General features: G+C 47.6%; 1 protein-coding gene across 8 annotated transcripts in view; it reads right to left on the minus strand.

Moving 5' to 3' along the window:
- Nucleotides 1-16,619, minus strand: part of SUSD1 (sushi domain containing 1) — a 669,144-nt gene that overhangs the window by 464,821 nt on the left and 187,704 nt on the right. For all 8 annotated transcript variants that reach the window (XR_010175769.1, XM_063914696.1, XM_063914695.1 and 5 more), the window contains exon 9: nucleotides 7,755-7,934. Coding sequence is in view for 7 of the 8 variants with exons in the window: in XM_063914696.1 (XP_063770766.1) it covers nucleotides 7,755-7,934 (180 nt within the window). In the remaining variant the exon portion in view is untranslated. The remainder of the gene's footprint in view (nucleotides 1-7,754; nucleotides 7,935-16,619) is intronic.

Raw genomic sequence — 16,619 nt, forward strand, 5'->3', positions numbered from 1 at the left:
AAAAAAAATGTTTTAAACTTGTTCGGAGGCACAGTTATTGGTGCCTCCTGCTGTCAATATATAAGTGTCGGAAACGGGGGGCGGGGCCAAACATCGGGCAGTAGAAGCCCATTGAAAAAAGCCAGATAAGCGGCACCCATAGAAGTGCCTCTGTGACAGGGGCGTGCTTTCAGCCCGTATGAAAGCATGCCCCTGTCACTAACACTGATGTGATTGGGCAGTGGGCAGGGCCGGACTGGCTGCCCAGCACCAAACCACCCCCCATTCCTGGGCTGGCTGACACGAGCAACACGCCCCCTGCCCCATACACGCACGCAGGGGCCCCCCCTGGCCGCCGATCGGCGCAGCTTACCGATTTTTTAAATTTTTAGATAACTTCACGGAGCCTCAGGCATGCTCTGAGGCTGCCGGCAGCATGATCCAGCTGCCTCCTATTGCACTGAGAGGCTGGCTGAACATAGGGGGAGCTAGCTGCAGAAGCAGCATGCAGCTCCTCCCAGGCAGATCTCCCAGTGGTGCTTTGCAAGAGCTGGCCGGATGTGCCAGTGAAATGTCTGACTCCTCTTCAGCTGTGCTGGTGGTGTGTGGGGGGGGCTTACTCATGATGTTGGACAGGTGAGGCTCTGTCCTGATCAGGGCCGTCTTTTCGTATGGGCTCAATGGGCTCTTGCCCAAGGGCCCCAGGAGTAAAAGGGCCCTAGGCTGATAGCTGAGGGTCCCCTCTTTCCAGGGATACCAGATTTTTTTGAATCGGCCCTGGGGAACCGGAGAGATCTGACTTCAAAGCAGTGGTCCCCATCCTAGCCTGTTAATTGTTCTTCCCAGCCAGATATCTCGGGTTCTGTCTGACTTAGAGTTTTTCTGAGGGTATAATCCAAAATCTGGGACTCTCCCCTTTCAGAGGACACTGGCAGCTTGTCTGCACTTTGCCCAGAACCACAGATATCAGCCTTCAAGCAGCTGGTCCCTGCTCCAGCTCCACACGCCTAATATGCAGTTTTATATTTTTGTTGGTGGATTGCTCTGGCTACTGAAGTCTGATCCCCAAGTCCCCAGTATCTCCTGAAAGGTGAGACACTCTAGTATTTTTTATCCCATTAAAGCTAAGAAATCTATTTCCAGGAACTGGAGATATCTACAGTAAAGCAAGCTGCCCTGACCCCTGTAAAATGATGAATATTAAGCCCACTCCACTATCCACCCCTCCCCTATGTATTAAACACCCCCTACCACCCTGGAAGTCATGTATCAGGGCTCCTTCATTCAGCCCAATGCCCCCTTCTACAGTTTAGTGTTCTCCTTTCCGCCCCATTTGTGCAGTAAAGGAGTAATTAGCAGAAATTATTTCTCCAGGTCCTACATGCTGAGCGAAAGATAGAACCCCCCTACCCCCCACGGGACATCAAAGCTGCCTACCCCCACCCCTACCGCTGATGGGTGGGTAGGGGCCCCAGTGCATTGCCGTGCCCAGGGGCCTACACTGCTGTTAAGACGGCTCTGGTCCTGATGCTTGTTTAACTGGTGGTGGGGAGAGATGTGTGTGTGGGAAGTGTTTAATGCAGGGGAGGGGTGTGTGTGTTTCACTGAGGGGGAGGGTGTGTGTGTGTGTGTGTGTGTATTTCACTGAGGGGGAGGGGTGTGTGTGTTTCACTGAGTGGGGGGGGTGTGTGTGTGTGTGTGTGTGTGTGTGTGTGTGTGTGTGTGTGTGTGTGTGTATTTCACTGAAGGGGAGGGGTATGTGTGTTTCACTGAGGGGGGAGGGATGTGTGTTTCACTGTTGGGGAGTGTGTGTGTGTGTTTCACTGGTAAGGAGAGGGGGGGGTTTACTGGTGGGGTGGGTCTGTGTCATGTTTCACTGGTGGTGTGTGTGTGTGTGTGTGTGTGTGTGTGTGTGTGTGTGTGTGTGTGTGTGTGTTTTACTGGGGATCTGTGTCATGTCTCACATGGGTGTCTGTGTTTGTCATGTTTTACTGGGTGGGGGAAGTGTGTGTGTCCTGTTTCACGGGGAGAAGAGGGGAGGGTGTGTGTATGTTTCACTGGGAGTCTGCGTGTATTGTTTCACTGTAAGGGGGAGGGTGTGCGTGTTTGTCATGGTTTACGGGGGGAGAGTGTGTCTGTATGTTTCACTGGGAGTCTGTGTGTGTCGTGTTTCACATACTTTGTGGGGTGGGTGGGGGGGGGGGGTGTTTGAGGCATGTTCTACTGGGTGTGTTTGTGCGTTTTTAGGACAAGTTCCACAGGGAGTACTGGAAGATAGTTTCATACATGTCAATAGTACATATAAAGCATGCATGGAAATTCAGGAAGGCAAGGGGAACACGGATATCTTTTATTTACCACACTATGGGGTAAATGTATGAAACTACGATATGGGGGAGGTAGTAGTATCCGCGCACGTTATATGCGCGGATACCATTCCTCCCCACCATGTATTAATGCGGCGTGCGTGCCCAGTGACAGGAGCGCTAAGCACCCCTGTCCATATCGGTGCTGCTATCTAAAAGATAGCACGCCGATGTGCAGGGCAACATATGACCGTTCTGACACCTGCAGCTATCAATTTTGAGAGCGGCAGGTAGAGATGCCCTATCTCAGCAGCAGACTTTTTTTCATTGGTTCTGTAAACAAGTATTTGCAAACCCCAGAGTCCGCGGTAATGTGGCCACTGTAGAGTTCGGGTTCTGGACGGGAGGGGGAAGAGCCGCGTTCTCAGCTCCTCCCCCCAGAGTCAATAATGCAGCCTGTGTGGAATTGGCCAGCCAGAGGGGGAGGAAGGGCGTCTCTCTCAGCTCCTCCCCCATACTCCCTAATGCTGCCCGTTTGGGACTCCCCAGCTAGAGGGGGGAGGAGGGGTCCATACTTCTCTATGTCCCCTGACATCCCGAGCGCCAAAACGACCATTGGACGGAAGCAATTTCGATGTGCAGCAGCAGCACGATTGTCCACGCCACAGACGCAGGTAGGAAAAACAAAATCCTGGAGTTGTACAAGTGGCAAGTGTTGTTCAGCATCTCTTTGTCTGTCCATTGGCCTCCCTCTCTCTCTTTCTGTCTATCTCCCCCTCAGCTCCCACTCTCTCTCCCTCCCTCTGCCCTCTCCCTCCCTCTGCCCTCTCTCTCTCTTGTTTACGCTCTCTTCCTTGGCCCCCCTATCTCTCTATCCACCCCCCCTCTCTCTCTCTCTCTCTCTATTCTACCCCCATCCATCTCCCACTTCACTGTCTCTCCCTCTTGCCTTATTCCCCCATTTGTAACTGCTTGTAGTCCCTTTTCCTTGCATTAACTAGTTCTGATTTGGGTGTAGTATGAGTTGCCGGCGGCCGGGTCCCCAGCATACCGGCGCTGGGATCCCGACCGCCGGCTTGCTGACAGCCGGAAGAGCGCAAATGAGCCCCTCTTTTCTCCCAAGAGGGAGGAAAGGTGTCGGTATGCCAGTTGTCGGGATTCCGGCACCGGTATACTGTGCGCCGGGATTCCAACAACCGGTATACTGAATACCACCCTTCTGATTTTTACTTACATACTGGCGTATTGCTATATTTGGTGGTCTCCCCCTATTCCTCCTCCCTCTCTCTCTCATCTCTCCAGTCACCCCCTATTCCTCCTCTCTGCCATCTCCCGCTATTCCTATCACTCCCATCCCCCCATTTCTCCTCTCTCCTGTTTCTCCGCTACTTCTTCTCTTTACCGTATACCCCTATTCCTCCTCTCTCTCTCTCTCTCTCTCTCTCTCTCTCTGCAATCTCCTCTATTCCTTCTCTCTCTCTCTCTCTCTCTGCAATCTCCTCTATTCCTTCTCTCTCTCTATCTCTCATTTCTCTCTATTCCTTCTCTCTATTCCTTCCCCTATTCCTCTCTCGCTGCCTGCCCTCTCCCCCATTCCTCCTCTCTCCCTTTGCGTTGTCTCCCCTTATTCCTCCTCTCTCCTGTCTCCCCCTGTTCCTCACATCTCCATACTTCTCCTCTCTCTTCCATCTCCCCATATTCCTCCTCTCTCTTTCCCATAAATGTATATAAATTGACAATATATTAGCCTTCTGCTCATCACAAGTTTGGCGGGGGCATTTCCAGTAGCGGGCATTGGCTCAGCGGCTGTAGGAGTCAGCGGTACTCAAAGGACATTATGGCTGCAGTGCCTCACCAGCCACTGACCTCACCGCACGCCACTGTATAACATATGACCAATTTACACAAATCTGTATAGTTAGGTGTAAAAAAAAAAAAAAGGCATATTATGTTCTGCATGGCCAGCACAGATCTTAATGGAGCTTTTGACTGGCTTGCTAAAAAAAAGCAAAGATTGAGATCAGAGGAAACAGACTACCTGTTTGCATCAGCAAAACTTAGGGCTGATCATTTTATAAGGCTAGACATTAAATAATCATGTTACAATCACTTTAATCACATGGCATACCTCCCAACATTTTGTAGAGGGGAAAAGGGACACTTGCGCGGCTAAGCCGCGATCGATTTTGAAAAGGGGGCATGTCCTACGTGAAAGGGTGTGTGGCTTCACAGGAGTGCCACAATCACGAGTCACGGCCCCTGTTTCCGTCACTGACGGAGCATGTGAGTCACTCTGTGAGCTGCTGGCATGCCCCTTCTCCCTCTGTCTCCACTGAACAGACACTGTGCGCATGCGCGTCTATTCACCACTGCTCTACTAAGCAGGGCAGGAAGTGCAGGAATCTCTCAAATGCCTCCACCCACCGCGGGACACTGCGGCCTGCGGGTGGGACAGTGGGACAGTCCCCAAAAAACGGTACTGTCCTGTGAAAATCGGGACAGTTGGGAGGTATGCATGGCAAAAAGATAAAATAAATATTTATGTCAGCATATAATTCTGTGTAAAGTAGTAGTAAAGAGGGGTCATCTGTCATTTTATCCAGAAGTTAATTGATTTCCAGTAATCTCTCTCTCTCTCTCTCTCTCTCTCTCTCTCATACTTGCCTACTTTTGGGAAATAGTTTTAAGGAGATCATAGCTTGCATTAAAATGCACAGTGCTTCATTGAGGGGACGTGTCACATTGTGCCCAAGGGGCGTGTCGATGTCCACCTATAAGCGTATCTATTGTCATTCAGAGGTGTGTTCAGCAGTGGCAGGTGAAAACTAAAGTACAAAGCGCAGTACTGGCTGCTACACACTACAGCTATATTACATAGCAGGGCTACACACCAACATCAGCAGGACTACACATCAACATCAGCAGGACTACACATCAACACCACACCTACATTACACGGCAGGGCTGCATACTGGTATCACGGCTAAAATACACAGCATGGCTACACATCGACATGACACCTATACTGACATCACACCTATATTACACGGCAGGGCTGCATACTGGTATCACGGCTAAAATACACAGCATGGTTACACATCGACATGACACCTATACTGACATCACACCTATATTACACGGCAGGGCTGCATACTGGTATCACGGCTACAATACACAGCATGGTTACACATCGACATGACACCTATACTGACATCACACCTATATTACACGGCAGGGCTGCATACTGGTATCACGGCTACAATACACAGCATGGCTACACATCGACATGACACCTACATTACACAGCAGGGCTACACACTGACATGACACCTATACTACATGGCAGGGCAACATACTGACATCACACCTACATTACATGGCAGGGCTGCATACTGGTATCACGGCTACAATACACAGCATGGCTACACATCGACATGACACCTACATTACACAGCAGGGCTACACACTGACATGACACCTATATTACACGGCAGGGCTACATACTGACATCACACCTACATTACATGGCAGGGCTACATAGTGCATACTGACATAACATACTGTAGTATAGAGAGGTGATGTGTATATACTGTATATCCAGGATGAACAGCCAGCCAGCACTGCAGCAGGCTATAATGATGACTGAATGAAAATCTTCCCATGTCTCTGCCTCCGGCCTCTCCCATAGCTGTTATCACCCCCTTTCTCCATGCCTCTGCCTCCCCACCTCACCCAGCTCTTACCTCTTTGTATTGTTTCATGTTCACAGTGTGTGATGGCTAGGGCAGGTCCTGCAGCTGCTGCTCTCTCTGTGTCCAGCAGCTCCTCAGCCTCAGGCAGGAAGTGAAAGTAAACACAGATCCTGTATGGGCTGAGCACTGCAGGACACAGAGGTCCTTGACTGCTCCTCTACTGCAGGGCTGCAGGGCCCGTACCCGTCACATCCAGACTCGCGCATGCGCAGTCCGAATTCTCCATGGGACAGTGGGGAATCTGGGCTTTAACTTAAGCATTGTGGGGCAGTGGCAGACTCCACTGTGAATTGTGAGTCTCCCGCTGAATGCGGGAGGCATTGTGTGTGTGTGTGTGTGTGTGTGTGTGTGTGTGTGTGTGTGTGTGTGTGTGTGTGTGTGTATTTTGCTTTAGGTCACAGTCTCATACCATCATTCCATTCATCCAGTTTGGTCTCTTACATGTCTGCGGCCATATTAGAGACTGATCCTCTAACCTGGCACGAGTAACAAGAGGCAGGATGAGTCTGTGTAAAGACAGCTTTCAGATACTTGTGTATTACTTAACATTTTTGTTCAACTCAAAGGCAAATGTAGTATTTTCAGGAGGAAGCTTCTAAATGCATTATTTTGGTACAAGGGGGTCACTGGGCAATCAGTGACACATCACATTTATGGGCCTATTCATCATCACTTAATGGCCCGTTTCTGCACATTCCATGTAACATACCTATTCGTTATAAGGGGCCCTATATTTGCTTGCGAGAACAAACACCATCTTCAGATTGCGCTGGTTCTCAGAGTCCCACTCCTAAAGGAAGTCTGGGGTTGCAAAGAGGGATCTGGGCGGATCCCTCTGCTGCTTCCTCACTGTGTGCCTAGGTTACACATGTGTAGAAGCCAGCAACCAAGGTGGTAAGTATGAAAAGTGTTACTGATTGCAAGGACAGCTGCTTTTCAAAGCAGCTGTTCTCGCACCAGAGAAATGAGAATTGCTATTGTGATAAGTATCCCCCACCACAACTCACAGCAAGTAGGTTACTTGGTCATAGTGGAGGGGCCATCCAGATCCTGATGATGAATAGGCTCCTTAGGAGTTAAAAAGGAAGTGTTCTTTTCTAGTCATGGGTATCTTTGCTCACCAATATGCACAGGCTCTCAAAATGGGTGTAGTACTGGTGACCGGCGGTCTCCTGACCACCGGTCACCTTACCGACGCCGGGATCCCGGCAGCATACCTACGACGGGATCCCGGCGGGGAGGGGCGAGTGCAGCAAGCCCCTTGCGGGCTCGCTGCGCTCGCCACGCTGCGGGCTCGGTGGCGACCTGCGGTCGCCACAGGTTCTATTCCCACTCAGTGGGTGTCGTGGACACCCACGAGTGGAAATAGTCCCTGTTGGTCGGCATGCCGACCATCGGGATAGTGAGCCATCGGGCTCATGGAGGAGGTCATGTGACTGTCGGTCAGCTGACCGGCGGTCACATGAATACCACCCCTCAAAATACCTGTTAATTATGGAAGTAATTTACTCCACTTTGAACACTATAGAAGCATAAAGCCATGCCTCTGCAATTCCCTTCAAAAGCTCCAAACATTTTTAAGTCCAATGCATCTGCTTATAAAATGTGATTTTCTACCAGTTGCAAGTTAAATGATATATACGTAACAATAAGCTATTTTCACATTTTTATTATCTTCAATGAATCAACGCCTATGGTACCAGAATTAGCCACTCACCTTTACACTCCAGATTAGCTCCTACCCAGCATCCAGATGCAGTGCAGATTGAGGTATTGGAACCACTCACTGCAATGAATCCTTTTGAACATGTAAATATCACAACGCTTCCAAAAGTCGTGTTTTGAAATGAGTGGATTTCAGCAAATGGCATGGCCAGAGGTGGTCCACAGTCAACAGCTAGAAACATAGAAATACGTGGTGATCGTATTAGCAAACATTTATTTTTAAAGATGAAACACTACTGACGTTAAAAATAGGCTTTTAATACCTACCGGTAAATCCTTTTCTCTTAGTCCGTAGAGGATGCTGGGGATGCTTCAAGAACCATGGGGTATAGACGGGATCCGCAGGAGACATGGGCACTTTAAGACTTTAAAGGGGTGTGAACTGGCTCCTCCCTCTATGCCACTCCTCCAGACTCCAGTTATAGGAACTGTGCCCAGGGATACGGACATTTCGAGGAAAAGGATTTATTTAAATTTTAATTTTTAAAACTAAGGTGAGATACATACCTGCTCACACCTCAAACATGCCGTACAACATGGCATTCAACAACAACAACGTATGCAACGGCATGACCAACATCAGCCACAGACTGACTGTACTTAACTCATCATGAGTGTAACCAAAAAAACAAACTTTAGAAACAGCACGCACTGGGACGGGCGCCCAGCATCCTCTGCGGACTAAGAGAAAAGGATTTACCGGTAGGTATTAAAATCCTATTTTCTCATATGTCCTAGAGGATGCCGGGGATGCTTCAAGAACCATGGGGTTTATACCAAAGCTCTAGAATGGGCGGGAGAGTTAGGATGACTCTGCAGCACCGATTGACCAAACAAGAGGTCCTCCTCAGCCAGGGTATCAAACTTGTAAAACTTCGCAAAGGTGATTTAATCCCGACCAAGTAGCAGCTCGGCAAAGCTGTAATGCCGAGACCCCTCGGGCAGCCGCCCAGGATGAGCCCACCTTTCTGATAGAATGGGCTTTTACCGATTTCGGTAACTGCAATCCTGCCGTAGAATGAACCTGCTGAATCGTGTTACAGATCCAGCGCGCAATAGTCTGCTTTGAAGCAGGAGCCCATATCTTGTTGGGAGCCCACAGGACAAACAGAGCCTCTGTTTTCCTAAGCTGCGCCGTCCTGGCGACATAGATCTTCAAAGCTCTGACCACATCGAGAGACTTCGACTCCGCCAAGGCGTCAGTAGCCACTGGCACCACAATCTGGTTTACACAGCTAGAAAGCTGTGGTTTCATGTAAACCACCACAAGCTGGTTTACATGAAATGATGAAACCACTTTTGCCAGAAATTGCTGACGAGTTCTCAACTCCACTCTATCAGCATGGAAGATTAAATAGGGGCTTTTGTGCGACAAAGCCGCCAACTCAGATACCCGCCTTGCGGATGCCAAGGCCAACAACATGACTACTTTCCAAGTAAGGAATTTTAACTCAACCTTACGTAAAGGTTCAAACCAATGAGATTGCAGGAACTGCAATACCACATTAAGACCCCACGGTGCCACTGGGGGCACAAATGGAGGTTGGATGTGTAGCACACCTTTCACGAAGGTCTGAACTTCTGGAAGGGAGGCCAATTCTTTTTGAAAGAAAATAGATAAGGCCGAAATTTGTACTTTAATAGAGCCCAACTTTAGGCCCGCATCCACACCTGCTTGCAAAAAATGGAGCAAACGCCCCAGCTGAAATTCTTCCGTAGGAGCCTTCTTGGATTCACACCAAGACACATATTTTCTCCAAATACGGTGGTAATGCTTTGCCGTTACTTCCTTTCTAGCCTGAAGCAGAGTGGGAATGACTTCACTGAGAATACCTTTTCTGGCTAGGATCTGGCGTTCAACCGCCATGCCGTCAAACGCAGCAGCGGTAAGTCCTGATACACGCACGGACCTTGTTGTAACAGGTCCTCCCATAGAGGAAGCGGCCAGGGATCTTCTATGAGCAACTCCTGAAGATCTGGATACCAGGCCCTCCTTGGCCAGTCTGGAACAATGGGTACCGCCTGAACCCATGTTCTTCTTATGATCTTTATCACCTTTGGAATGAGTGGAATTGGAGGGAACACATGGACAGACGGGAACACCCACAGTGTCACTAGGGCGTCCACCGCTATTGCTTGAGGGTCCCTTGACCTGGAACAATATCTCTGAAGTTTCTTGTTGAGGCAGGACGCCATCATGTCTATTTGAGGAATTCCCCAACGACTTGTCACTTTTGCAAAAACCTCTTGATGAAGACCCCACTCTCCTGGATGGAGATCGTGTCTGCTGAGGAAGTCTGCTTCCCAGTTGTCCACTCCTGGAATAAAGACTGCTGACAGAGCGCTTGCATGTCTTTCCGCCCAGCGAAGAACTTTCGTGGCCTCGGCCATCGCCGCTCTGCTCTTTGTTCCGCCCTGGCGGTTTATGTACGTCACTGCTGTTATGTTGTCCGACTGAATCAATACTGGCAGACAGCAAAGAAGATGTTCCGCTTGCAGAATGCCATTTTAAATGGCCCGTAATTCCAGAATGTTTATGTGCAGACAAGCTTCCTGGCTTGACCATATTCCCTGAAAGTTTTTCCCCTGTGTGACTGCTCCCCAGCCTCGGAGACTTGCATCTGTGGTCACCAGGATCCAATCCTGAATCCCGAACCTGCGTCCCTCTAGGAGGTGAGAACTGTGCAGCCACCACACAAGGGAGATCCTGGTCCTGGAAGATAGGATTATTTTCCGGTGCATGTCCAGGTGAGACCCAGACCATCTGTCCAACAGGTGAACGGAAACACCCTGGCATGGAACCTGCCATACGGAATGGCCTCGTAGGCTGCCACCATCTTCCCCAGCAACCGAGTGCATTGAAGAACTAACACTTTTGCCGGTTTCAGAATCTGTTTTACCATGTTCTGTATTTCCAGAGCCTTTTCCACTGGAGAAAAACTCTCTGTAATTCTGTATCCAGAATCATACCCAGGAACGACTGCCATGTCGTCGGAACCAACTGTGATTTTGGCACGTTTAGGAGCCAACCATGTTGTTGCAGAATCGTGAGAGCGCAACGTTTTTCAGCAATTGCTCCTTGGACCTCGCCCTTATGAGATCGTCCAAGTACGGGATAATTGTAATTCCCTGCTTGCGCAGGAGAACCATCATTTCCGCCATAACCTTGGTGAAAATCCTTGGTGCCGTGGACAGACCAAACGGCAACGTCTGAAATTGGTGATGACAATCCTGAACAGCAAACCTCAGGTATGCCAGATGTGGAGGATATATGGGAACGTGTAAGTAGGCATCCTTTATGTCGACCGACACCATAAAATCCCCCTCCTCCAGACTGGAGATCACTGCTCGGAGAGATTCCATCTTGAATTTGAACTTTTTCAGAAAGAAATTGAGGGATTTTAGGTTTAGAATCGGTCTGACTGAGCCATCCGGCTTCGGGACCATGAACAGACTTGAATAAAAACCCTCCCCCCGTTGTGACGGGGGTACCGTGACAATGACTTGATTTTGACACAGCTTTAGTATTGCCGCGCATACTACCTCCCTTTCTAGATGAGAAACTGGCAAGGCCGATTTGAAAAATCGGTGAGGGGGCACGTCTTGAAACTCTAATTTGTACCCTTGGGTTATTATTTCTAATATCCAAGGATCCAGGTCAGAGTGTACCCAGACCTGACTGAAGAGTTTGAGACGTGCCCCCACCAGTGCGGACTCCCACCGAGGAGCCGCAGCATCATGCGGTGGATTTGGTAGAAGCCGGGGAGGACTTCTGCTCTTGGGAACTTGCCACAGCCTGTGACTTCTTTCCCCTTCCTCTTCCTCTCGCAGCAAGGAAGGAGGACCCTCGTCCTTTTTTGAATTTATTAGGCCGAAAGGACTGCATCTGATAGTGGGGCGTTTTCTTCTGTTGTGCAGGAACATAAGGTAAAAATTATGACTTACCGCCGGTAGCCGTAGATACCAGGTCAGTGAGGCCGTCACCAAACAAGACACTACCGTTAAACAGCAAAGACTCCATCGCCTTCTTAGAGTCAGCATCAGCATTCCATTGATGAATCCACAATGCTCTCCTAGCTGAGACTGCCATGGCATTGGCTTTTGATCCCAAAAGGCCAATATCCCTTACAGCTTCTTTAAATATGCTGCAGCGTCCCTGATATGACCCAGAGTCAAAAGCACGCTATCCCTGTCTAGGGAATCTAACTCAGATGACAAGTTATCTGCCCACTTTTCAATAGCGCTACTCACCCATGCCGAAGCAACGGCAGGCCTGAGTAGCGAACCCGTAGTGACATAAATGGATTTTAGTGTATTTTCCTGCTTACGATCCGCAGGATCCTTCAGGGCTGCCGTGTCAGGAGACGGAAGCGCCACCTTTTTGGATAGACGCGAAAGAGCTTTATCCACCGTGGGGGTTGACTCCCACTTTTCCCTGTCCCCAAAAGGAAACGGATATGCCACTGGAATTCTTTTGGGAACCTGTATCTTCTTGTCAGTATTTTCCCAGCCTTTTCAAAAAGAGCGTTCAGTTCATGAGAGGGGGGAAACGTTACCTCAGGTTTCTTTCCTTTATACATACAGACCCTAGTATCAGGAACAGCAGGGTCCACGGTTATATGCAACACTTCTTTTATTGCCACAATCATGTACTGAATGCTCTTAGCCAGTTTAGGATTTAATCTGGCATCACTATAGTCGACACTGGAATCAGAATCCGTGTCGGCATCTGTATCTGTTATCTGGGTAAATGCACCTTTCTGTGACCCCGAATGAGTCTGAGCTTGTGACAATGCATCTTCCATGGATTTCCTCCATGTCTGGCTTTTAGACTCAGATTTATCTAATCTCTTCGTCAACCGAGCCACATTAGCATTCAAAACACTCAACATATTTAATCAGCCGTCGGCAGTGCCGACACGGTCATTCCCACAGCCTTTTCTGTCCCCACTCCAGCCTCCTCCTGGGAAGAGCACTCAGCCTCAGACATGTCGACACCCACGTACCCGTACCGACACCCACAACCACACTGGGGCTATAGGGGACAGACCCAAAACAAAGCCTGTTAGAAGCACACAGAGGGAGTTCTGCCAGCTCACAACCCAGCGCCTATCCCGGTTTTGAAACAAGTAAAATACTGCCCAGACCTGTTAGCGCTTTTATATTCAAATAATTTGCACCAAATCTCTTGTGCCCCCCCCCCCATTTTGCCCCCTGTTACTTGTACAGCAGTGTGGGAGGCCAGGCTCAGCGTTGCAGCTTCTGTGAAGAGAAAATGGCGCTGGTCAGAGCTGTGAGGCCTAAGCCACGCCCCCTTAATGGCGCGCTTCAGTCCCGCTTAATTTTATATCTTTATACTGGCGAGGGTCCGTAATCAGTGCCCAGGCACGTTATACACTTTTTGCCAGTGGCCACATTGAGGATTTATGCTGCCCAGGGCGCCCCCCCCCCCTGCGCCCTGCACCCTGTAGTGCCGTTCTTATGAGGGAGCATGGCGCGCAGCGCGCCCGCTGTGCGGTACCTCAACAAGCCGTCTTCTGCCGTCACTGAAGTCTCCTGATCTTCTAATACTCACCCGGCTTCTATCTTCTGGCTCTGCAAGGGGGGTGACGGCGCGGCTCCGGGAACGAGCAGCTAGGCGCACCAAGTGATCGGACCCTCTGGAGCTAATGGTGTCCAGTAGCCTAAGAAGCAGAGCCTTTGAACTCAGAGAAGTAGGTCTGCTTCTCTCCCCTCAGTCCCATGATACAGGGAGCCTGTTGCCAGCAGGACTCCCTGAAAATAATAAACCTAACAAAGTTTTTTTTCTGAGAAATTCTGGAGAGCTCCTCAGTGTGCATCCAGTCTCACTGGGTACAGAATCTAACTGGAGGAGGAGGAGGGGCATAGAGGGAGGAGCCAGTTCACACCCCTTTAAAGTCTTAAAGTGCCCATGTCTCCTGCGGATCCCGTCAATACCCCATGGTTCTTGAAGCATCCCCAGCATCCTCTAGGACGTATGAGAAAATAAAGCATGAAATCCTGTATGTTCATGCTTTGGTCTAAGGCAAATCAATGGAATATCAAGGGCTTATTAATCTGTTACACATTTGATGAAGTTGCCAGAAGATATGTACTGTTATAAGTATTTTACTCAGACACAAGCCCCATAACCGAGAACCGACCCCACCCGAACTTCCCAATCCGAGTCCGGATCAAATCCGGCTTGGGGTTTCCTGACAAACTCAGATCCCAAGACGAGGCAAAACATCATTTCGCGGTCAGATTATTGCGGGGTTTTGGATTCTATAAAGTTCCTGTAGGTCAGCGCCATTTTCACTCTGGCTGGGTTGTGTGGCATGGGGCGTGGGGCTGGTGATCTGTCCATATACATCCATTAAAATTAAAAACTGAAAAGAAAACCTTTGAATAAGCTGCAGGACCTGCAGCGAAACGCGTCGGGTAGGAAGTTATTGGGGTCACCACTCTTTGAAATCTACTGCCTAGTGTGCCCGGACCAGGACTGGACTTTGTTTTAGCAGAACAGCTGTGGCAAACATCATTAACAGAATCACCACAAATCCTCACTAATAAATGAGGACACCACGATGCAGTGAGGACCCGCAAGTGTGAATTTTCATACGAGTTTAATTCAAGGGACTACACCTCCAGCGGACAAATGTGGTAAATAACTGTTTATTTGTGGACTGCGCTATTGGCCGTGTGCCCCTAAATCATCTATCTGCTACCCGGTCTATACTAAACAGGAACGGATCACACGGAAAAGGCAGTATTAATGTGACCCATTTTAGTTTTTAGATTTTAGTGTTTTTTATTTTTCATCTTTATTTTTATTTGTAATATTTGTGGATGTTTTTATGGTTTATTAAATATTACTAATTGCTACTCAATCCTTCTAAGTAATTGTGTATTAGCGCTGCTACTTGTTTTTTTTCTTTTGTGTATTAATTTGGGTGTGTCTACCCCAAATATTTAGCAGCAGCTTTAGAGAAACAGCACACTAAAGCGCCCAATCTTTTTATCTCTTTGGTAAAAAAAATGTTTTGTTAATTAAAAACTATGTATACTGGGTGTACATCCAGGCGCTGGTGTGTCCTATCAGTATCAGTCATGGGGTGCGCTGTCTGTCATCTGGTGAATCTAGGAAGCGGTGCTCTGTCCACCAAGGGGTGATCTGTACATACATCTAGGGGCTCTGTACCCCAGTGTACTATACCATTTTTATTTTATTTTCATAAGTACTGTGACACTGCCGGTCAGACCGCAGTATATTATCATTCCGTACTCATACACGTATTGTGCAACACTTGGTGAAATTAAACCGCAGTGTTAGATTCCCATTTCTGACTCCTACACGTACTGTGCGACACTATGAGTGAAGGTGGTACCAGAGTAATATATTGTCGTACTCATACACGTATTGTGCGACACTGTTGGTGAAATTAAACTGCAGTGTTTGATTACTATTTCTGACTCGTACACTTATTGTGCAAAACTGTTGGTGAAATTAAACTGCAGTGTTTGATTACTATTTCTGATTTATACATGTATTGTGCAACACTGTTGGTGAAATTAAATAGCAGTGTTTGATCACTATTTCTGACTCATGCATGTATTGTGCGACACTGTGGGTGAAGGAGGTACTACAGTAATATATTTTCATACTCATACACGTATTGTCTGATACTGTGGGGGAAGGTGGTACAACCGTAATATATTTTATTTTGTACTCATACATGTATTGTGTGACACCGTAGGTGAAAGTTAACCGTAGTGTTAGTTTATTATCTCTGACTAATACATGTATTCTGTCACTGTAGGTGATACATTTTTTGTGCAAATTGTGGTTTGTGCTGCACCCCACTTGGTTCATGTTGGTTGATAGATATGGAGGACAAACAACTGAGATAAGAGGCAAAGGCGGCTTAAATCAGGGCATGTAAAATCAAAGAAAGAGTAAATGTCTGATTAGTAAAAGTCAGATTAGTGCAATAATTAATAAAAAGTGTTGTCTATGCAATAAACACCGTCACCAATGCCCCCAATGATTAATTTTAATTTTTAAAATAAAAATAAATAAATTACTATTCAATCCTTCCTTCCACTATATACATACTCCACCTCCCTTGGACCCCTGATCTAGTTATTGATAAAGATCTGTGTCAAACCATTTTTGCTGATTTTGGTTTAATTTTTTTTCCCCAAAAAATGTACTAAAACAGCTAAAATCACATAATATGGTCTTTTTTGTTCCGAGAATATTATTAACCCCAATAACATTAATTTTTTTAATTTTGACCACAGTACAAACAATGAAAAATATATATTGTACAATATATATTTTTAGATGCTTTAATCATCTGTACAGATTATTTTCAGCCTCAATGTAGGATCAGTATCTGAAAGTTATGTTTGACCTGGAGAAAGTAACCACCATTGGAGTAGTATGCCAACAACGGGTGGAATGCCTCAAGTTGCTTCAGCCAGCTTTACACAAAGTATGTACCATGTAAATAAATATGTATGTTTTTGACCAATATACATAACTATTTTTTGTATTAATTAAACATATATCCACTTTATTGCAGACATCGTGACAGAAAGGGAGTGAAATTGTGACGAGTCCCAGCTGCTGCTCCCTTACATGGAATCCAAAACCTACAAGATCTGACGCTGGATGAAAACAATATTGTGAGGTGGTCAAAATTGACTGGAATTGGGTGGACAGCACGGCAGCTTCCAGATTGGGGCAGATGTAACATGTGCAGAGAGATTAGATTTGTGTGGGGTATGTTCAAACTGAAATCTAAATTGCAATGTAGAAATTAAGCAGTCAGTATTTACTATGCACAGAAAC

Source organism: Pseudophryne corroboree, chromosome 1, assembly GCF_028390025.1.
Source record: "Pseudophryne corroboree isolate aPseCor3 chromosome 1, aPseCor3.hap2, whole genome shotgun sequence".
In the NCBI taxonomy this organism is placed as follows: Eukaryota; Metazoa; Chordata; class Amphibia; order Anura; family Myobatrachidae; genus Pseudophryne; species Pseudophryne corroboree.